This window comes from Vicia villosa, linkage group LG7, assembly GCF_029867415.1.
Source record: "Vicia villosa cultivar HV-30 ecotype Madison, WI linkage group LG7, Vvil1.0, whole genome shotgun sequence".
NCBI lineage: Eukaryota > Viridiplantae > Streptophyta > Magnoliopsida > Fabales > Fabaceae > Vicia > Vicia villosa.
Window position 1 is genome coordinate 61,481,673 of NC_081186.1, and position 8,462 is coordinate 61,490,134.

Here is an 8,462-nt window from a genome sequence, read left to right on the forward strand (position 1 = left end):
GGATACTCAATTGCAAACTGGGTTGGTTGCTCATACACGCGAAGATCCATTTCTGGCCAGTACTTCTTTCTAGGAAGATCTCTTATTTCATGTAGAACTAGGAAATAGTTGAATATTTCAAGATCATCAAGTGAGGCTGAATATCGGGCTCTAGCAGCTCCTACTTGTGAGTTACAATAGCTTGCATACTTGCTTAAAGATTTACATGTTGAATGCACAAAGATGACAGTACTGTGACAACCAGAGTGCACTACCCATTGCTGTCAATCACGTATTCCATAAGAGAACCAAGCATTTATAAATAGACTGCCATATTGTGAGGGAGCAGATGTTGAATGGATTGATGAAATTGTTGCCCTGCACCTCAAAGGATCAACTTGCAGATTTCTTCAGTAAACCATTGTTGCCTCAACCTTTCAATAGTCTATTATCCAAGTTAATAATGCTTGACATTTATTAGCCATCAACTTGTGGGAGGGTGTCACAACATGAGATTTCGTCACAAGCAAGCAATAATGAGAATACAAGTAATGAGATTGTAACTACCTAACTAACTGTTAATTATACAGTTGAAAGTTAGTTAGAAGTTTAGATATTGTGTGGGCAATCAATAGTTAGTTATTACTATGGTCAATACTTGTTGCACATCTAAGCAGATTGTAATTCATCTTTAAGTCTTAATGAAGCTAGATGCATTACTTTCAATTCATAATAAAACTATTGAAGAAGCATGTGCCTAGGCTAATGTTAGTTCATATATTAGAGAATTAATAATTTTTCTAGAGTTGTATCATTCACTATAAATGAGAGTTCTCCACCATTTAATGGTTTAATGTGTAAGCAAAAACAAAAAGGAAAAAGTCAAAAATTATTTTTCAGGGCCCTAGAATACCACCGACGATAATTAAATTCTTAATACTCCACATATCTCAAAATAATTTATTTATTTATAAAATGTCCTTATTTGATAATGAACGATATTTAATTATTTTTCATATCAATATCTTGTTACGTTCTATCATGTTGATTTTGTTCTATTCAATCATTTAATCATAAGAATATCTTGTTATGTACTATTATGCTGATTTGGGTTCAAAAACAAAATCATAACAATAAGTCAATAACTATAAAGAGTGCTTGCATTATTTAAGTGAAACAACAAAGGAAAACAACAACAAGAAAGCGATTTAACGTTTTGGAGTTTTATCAAAATAAACTAAACACGTTCTCCAAATTCACAAATGAAGAACCATAGGGTCCAGAAGCAGCATCTATTGCCAATTCTTTCAACCTCACTGCTTTCTCTTTCATCTCCTTACCCTTTTCTCCCTCCATCAATTCTCTCACAAGTTCCTCAATCTTATCCCTCTTAGCATCTTCAATCTCCAAACCGATCCCCCATTCATGACAACAAAATCTACAATTAGTTTGTTGTTCCGCAAAGAAAGGCCAACATATCATTGGAACACCGCCGCACACACTTTCCAACGATGAATTCCAACCACTATGTGTCAAAAAACCTCCAATTGCTGAATGATCCAAAACCTCCTCTTGTGGACACCATCCCGACAACAAACCTCTATTTTTCGTCTCTTCCAAAAACTCTCGTGGTAAAACAGCATTTTCACCGGTCACAAGATCTGGTCTTATAACCCACAAAAATGTTTTCTTGGTATTAGCAAGTCCCCAAGCGAATTCAACTAACTCTTCATTTGTCATTACAGTGACACTTCCAAAATTGACGTAAACAACAGTGTTAGGTTCTTTGCTTTCTAGCCATTCTAAACACTCTCGTTCTTCTTTCCAAAGATTGGAACCAATCGAGTTCAATTCCTTATCTGTGACTTCTTTTAAAAGAAAATTTAATGGACCAATGGGATAGACCGGAGGTAAATTACTAATGGAAGAGAATGCTTGTAAAACGTCATGCTCTAAGGCATCAAACGTGTTTAAAATGATTGCAGAAGCTTTTAGAGCTCTTTCACACTCCCCTAATACAAAATCTAGCATAACATCATTTGGATATACAGTTCTTATGAAACTTGGAATGTCCTTCAGTCGTATTTCTTTTATGCCTGGAACCCAATCAATTGTAGTATCCAAATACCCATTTGTCATATAACTTGAATCTACATATCAAAAAGACAAAATTCATTATCATCAGGTAATATCATAATTCATATTTACGAAGAACAAACACATCTTGTAGGTGTGTTGAAGTGTTTTACACTTGTATGACACTTCAATACATATAAAAAAGTCATACAAATAATCGACACTTATATATATATATATATATATATATATATATATATATATATATATATATATATATATATATATATATATATATATATATATATATATATATATATATATATATATATATATCAATCATATAACACGTGTAAGATAATTCAGACAAGTGTTTTTAGAAAATTTTTAACACACTCTATACTTTATAGGGATAAATAACTGTTACCCCCTGTCATTAGGGCGAGTTTTGGTGTTCCCCCTATTAATTATTTTTTTTGGATTACTCCTTTGAAATATGAAAAGTTCTATGATTTACCTCCCTAGGACCCCCTGTAAACTTGTTTTTTAGATTTACCCCTGGGTTTTCACTGTTTTTATACGCTTAGGAGGTACCCTAAAAATACAGGGGGTAATCCAAAAAAAATAATTAATAAGGGGGAAAACCAAAACTCGCCCTAATGGCAGGGGGTAAATGTCAATTATCCCTACTTTATATAACACGTGTAAGATAATTCAGATTAGTGTTTCTAGAAATTTTTTAACACACTCTATACTTTTTATTAGACGAATCATATATACATTTAGAAAAGGTTAAACATATATTAAAGACTTAAATATTTTTAACTCTTTTAAAAATAGATAGATAAATAAAACTCAAATACTATCATTTATGTAACGCTATTGATGTCCTATGGTTTTGACATTATTCGTGTGAGAGTGTCTCTGCAGTGCTTGTGCTTAAGTATGATTTATCTCAAAATATATTATTTAAGTGTTTGGCCGGCCTAGCCCGTCTCATGAAAAACATAGGCCCAGTGGACTGGGCTAAAAAGATATGGTCATGATTTGTTAAAGATTTTTTGCGGTCCAACCGGCGCTAAAATATAGGGCTTGTAGGTTGGCCGGAAGAGTCAGACCCATTTTGACAGCTCTACTTATATGACACTTGTACCATAAATGTCGAAAAAGTCAGACAAATATCCGACACTTGTATGACGATCATATAACATGCTAGACAATTCAGATAAGTGTTATTAAAAGAATTTATTTTTCTTTACTTCAACACACTTTATAATTTTATTGGGAGAAATCATACGCACATCTAAAAAGGTTAAACATATATTAAAGAATTAAATATTCTTAACTCTTTTCAAATACTATCATTTATGTAACCACGATGATAGCGATGTCGTATGATTTTGACATTATTCATGGCAGAGTGTCTATGTTGTGCCTCGGTATGATTTAAAATACAATTGTAAAATGGTACTCTCTCTGTCTCAAAATAAATGTCAAATTTGTGAAAAAAAATTGTCTCAAAATACTTGTCACTTTACCTTGCCAATTCAATTTTATATTTAATCTTCCAATTGTACCCTCAAATAAATACTCTTAATTTATTAATTTCTTACTTAATATTAATGTTATTTCAAATACACCAATAATTAATAAGAATAATTTGGTAAAGTCGTCATTCTCTCTCTTTTATTTATTAGTGTTTCTTAATCTGTGTAAAGTGGACCATGGCGACAAATAATTTGGGACGGAGAGAGTAATAAATATTTTTTTCTTATTCAATTTAATTTTAAGAACGTGAGACAAATAGAGTTGCAATATGCAAGCTAAAACAAATCTAATTATGGAATAGACATGGACACTCACAAACTAAGGCGGGTTGCTAATTAGTTATCAATGAATATGTACCTTTAAGTGGTGTAAAACCCTTTTCAATTAACATACGATATTGAAGGTAGCCCATGAAGCCACAAGCACTAGTGGTCCAAAAAATCACGGCAGGGATACTAATTTCTTGAGCAGCTTCCAAAGCAAAACTCATAACACCATCAGCAACCATGCAAGTAACAGGAGGGATGTCCACAGCATTATTGAGTCTAGATATAAGTTTTTTGAGGTGAGGTAGGCATGTTTTCCTAGTGGAGTCACACAAAGAAGGTACATCCTGTGTGACATCCACATCGGACTCAGGTAGACCATCAGGAATGGTTTCAAAACGGAAAGAGGGGAGTCCGTTTAGAGAATTGGGACCTCTAGATTTGAGAAAACGTTTGTGATTGTATTCAGTGTTAACAAAGGTGACATGAAAACCACCTTTGAAATGAAGAAGCTTTGCTAGTTTGAGCATTGGGTTAATGTGACCTTGTGCTGGAAATGGAACACAGACAACATGTGGTTTGTTCTGAGTTTTGCCAAAAGAAGCCATTGTCTGTGCTTACTTTTTTTCCAAATGTAGTAATACAAAGGGTTCTTTGCTTTATGGTACTGTGATGCTATTTTCTCACACAAGCTTTTACTTATAGAAGATAAAATATAAGAGCACCACCAACGTGTCTATTTATAAATACTATCGCTGGAGTCAGACACAATCTGGCAATACTAACGGAACTTGGCTGCACTGCACGTTCATATGCACAAGTCAAAGATATAACTTACAAAATCAAGATCATGGTACAATAGAACTAGTAATAAATTGAGATTTCTCATATCAAGACAATCTGTCAATTATTGAAGGTTTAATTTAACTTGCACGTTCTATTCAATTCATTATTTTACAAGCAAGTGTTAGAGAAAATTTGCACGACTACTATTTTCCTGTACATTATGAACTGGAGTGGAAGAACCAATTAGAGAGTTTGAATCGGTTTTTTCTTTAACTCTGTTAAAATTAATGTGTTGTAACCACCACTATTAGTGAGCATTATGAAAGAAGTGTAACTATCACATTATAATGATTGTCTTTATGTTAGAATTGTATCATTAAGATTGAGAGAACCAAAGAGTCATCATCTTAATTATCATCTTATTGTCTTCTAAGTCAGTTTTGATTCAAGCCTATATAAAGGCTTTGTAATGTTAAGAAACACCAGTGGAAGTATAGTGAGAAAAGTGTCCGGTGCAGTTTTAAAGCATATCTTCCACCAGTGGAAGTATAGTGCAAAAAGTGTGAAAAATCAGTTTTCCTCTGCAGAATCCTGCAACACCATAATTTATCACATACCACCTCTAGAATACCACCAACAAACTCTAACAACCATCATTTCAGGCGCGTGTAATAGGGGACAAAAAATTATTTTGAACGGCGCTTTGAGTGATTGGCATCACAGATTAAATCTGCAATAGTAGTGTTGCTTGAAGTTTAATGGACATTTTTGCATTCAGATCTTTAAAGAGGGAGAAGAGATGATAGAAGATAGAATACAATTTATGATATTAATTATTAGTATTCTTATTATTGTTAGATGATAATAATAGAACTTATATTATGAAAATTTCTTTGTTCACCCATATGGGTGAAAATCCTTGCTGAAAACCCGAAAATATCTTTCAGAGATGCATCTCCGAAGACGTTTTCATATTTTTAATTATTTCGGAGATTTATCTCCGAAATCATCCATTTTAGATGTTTTTGGATATGAATCTCCGAAATCATATATTTTCCAATTTTAATGTTGGATTTAAAATGTCAGGTATTGTTTCAAAGATGCATCTACGAAAAAACTCTTCATATACCATTTTCCCTTCTTCACTATTTCACTCATTTTCCTCCAAACAAAACTCAAACCCTCTCCAAAACCTCAATCATTTTCAATCTATTTTTCTTCTCCAAATCAAGTTTCAAGTGGTTCATCATACTAAAGAGAGCATAGAAAACTACAATTTTAGGTAAATTTTCGTTATTTCACCCCATTTGAGGTCAAAAAAGACGAAGATTTAGCGGTTATGTAGTCAACTTTTGATCGATATTCTTCGAAGGGTCAGATCGAGTTGGATGCAAAACTTCAAATATCAGGAGCCGACGTTATCAAAATGTTGTGCCGTCCTCAACTACCCATGTTTAACAATATGTAACTTTAATTTCATGTTGAACTATCTTTGTAATTTCGTTTATTTATGATAAATTCAAGCTTTGTTGGTTTGTTATTTGTTTTCTGCATTAGACAATATTTCGGATGTGCATCTCCGAAATATCATTTTTCAAAAAAAGGGGTTATTTCGGATGTGCACATCCGAACTCAACTTATTTAAAAAAAAAAAAGAGGTGTCTTCGGATGTGCATCTCCGAATGCACCTTCTTTTCTTAAAAAAAGGTTTCTTCGGATGTGCACATCCGAAATCACTTTTATTTTTCCAGAAAAAGGTGCATTCGGAGATGCACATCCCAAATATAAGGGCTTTTATGGAATTTCACCACAGGTTCTTAAGAAGCCATATGGGTCTATAAAGAAATTGTCTAGATTATTAGTATGGTTGTTAGGCTCCTTTAGTATTTGGACTTTTATGTTAATGATCTACTACTAGTGTTATATAATGTAGTCTCATAGAGACATTAGGTATGAATAAAATGAAATGAAGTTTATCTTTTATTTTAATTCTCTTAGATAGCTTTTGGCGTTCTTCCTTTTTTTTTATAGTAGAAACCCTAGTTATAGTTTTGGTAGGAATTGTTTTCCATCAATTGGTGCTTTCATCCATGAACTTGAATTCTCCTATGGAGTTTGTGATGTCATTTATGAATTTTTATGGAGTAGAAGAAGCATATTGGTGGATCCTTTCCATTGAGAAATATTTCAGAGAAAAACATATTATCGAAGATGAGGAGAAGATGAAGGTGGTTGAAATTGCAATGAGAGATCATGCTCTCAAATGGTGGAAATGACGCTCTCAATCTCATTCATCGATGTCCTGTGATACATTTGCAAGGCTATTACTTTGGTATTTTAAACCTGAATGAAGACACCTTTTTCAAGATATAGATGATGAAATAGAACCAACTTATGAATCAATGGATTCGATATATCCAATCCCTAAAACTATTTTAGAAGAAACAACGCCACCACTAAAGTAACTCATATTACAGATGGAAGATGAGGAAAAGGAACAAGATGCTGATTATTGGAACAATGGGTCACCTCTAATACCAAATTCCTCCAACATTACTTCTCACAACTTTGAAAATCTTGGCGACACTGTTAAAAAGGAAACACCACAACAACTACGCTATTTTGTTCAAAAACCAAGTTTTGCTTAATTTCCATCCTCATTGCCCATTAACACTTTCCACAACCTGTGTGGGTTCCTATCTACGACCCATTTCCTTTGAAGAAACACACCAAGATTTTGATAACCTTGTTGTTCTAACCGATGAAGATATACCCCCGTCGGAATAGCCTGATGGAATCTCGATTGTGACATCAATGTACGGGGAATCAATGGCCACCGTCATTAAGGAAACTCTTAGCGCCAACCACTCTTCTTGCTTTGCTTGATCACTGCCTCCTTTGGGATTTTTACCGCCACATTCCAAAGTATCTTCACACTAGGGTGAAGTCATTTATTTGGCATCTACAACAACTCCCATGGCCGAAGCTCCTTCCAACAGTGGATATTTTCATGCTGATGTTGATTTTTCAATTCCACCGACACCACTTGATTCTGTTTATGTTCTGAACAATTTCACTATGCATCCACCACTTCTTTCTAAGGAAAACATTTCTTGTGACTCTAAAAGTCACTTGTTATCAGTGCATTTTAATGCACATTCTCCCATGTTTGTTCTTAAACATTTCTTTGATTTTCTTTGTTTACTTTTATGTTTTATAATGTTTTCTAATTTAGTTTATTTTTGGTTTAATTTGATTTTCGCACTTTATTTTCAGCATTAGCTGTCTGCACTAAAATGATCATAACTGGAGCTCTGGGAATCCGATTGAGGCGTTCAAACTGCAGCATTAGTTTAATTTAGTTTTGGGTCGTTAATTTTGGGCCTAGGTTATGTTTGTTTGACCCAGTTGGGTTATGACCCGAATTATTGTTTCTCCCATTTACCTAGGGTTGGCCGCTAATGTTCATTGTTACGTTTTTATTATTCACGAAATTATGAGGCAAGCTTGTACGAATTCCATGGAAAACTAATTCCTTTGAGACAATTCGCTGTATTCAGGTTCCGACCTTGAGGTTATTATAATTATAATTCAGTTCTACTCCTTTCAATATTAATCTATGTCTCTTGTTTGCTTAATTCGATTTGCATAGACTATATTGATTTAAATCGATTGGTTGTATGATCCTAACTATAGTCACGTTATCGTTTGCTTAATTCTTTATCTTGTCCGTTTAATTCATGTTTGCTTAATTCATGAAACTTAATCCCGTTTGCTTAATTCGGATAATAGGAACATACAACTTAT

The 8,462-nt window shown here is 33.5% G+C and overlaps 1 protein-coding gene across 1 annotated transcript; it reads right to left on the reverse strand.

The window, feature by feature from the left end:
* Positions 1–1,144: 1,144 nt before the first annotated feature.
* LOC131617280 (7-deoxyloganetin glucosyltransferase-like) lies at positions 1,145–4,612 on the reverse strand. The gene is made up of 2 exons (XM_058888601.1): positions 3,961–4,612; positions 1,145–2,129 (listed from the first exon to the last, which is right to left on the reverse strand). Exons 1-2 carry the CDS (start codon positions 4,475–4,477, stop codon positions 1,207–1,209), a joined length of 1,440 nt encoding a protein of 479 aa, XP_058744584.1. The 5' UTR covers positions 4,478–4,612; the 3' UTR covers positions 1,145–1,206.
* Positions 4,613–8,462: the final 3,850 nt, after the last annotated feature.

Excerpts from the sequence above, each read along its gene's own strand:
- LOC131617280 (XM_058888601.1), bottom strand. The coding sequence starts at position 4,477 with ATGGCTTCTTTTGGCAAAACTCAGAACAAACCACATGTTGTCTGTGTT. Across the intron at positions 2,130-3,960 it reads GGGTTTTACACCACTTAAAG|ATTCAAGTTATATGACAAAT; the intron begins GTACATATTCAT and ends TTTGATATGTAG.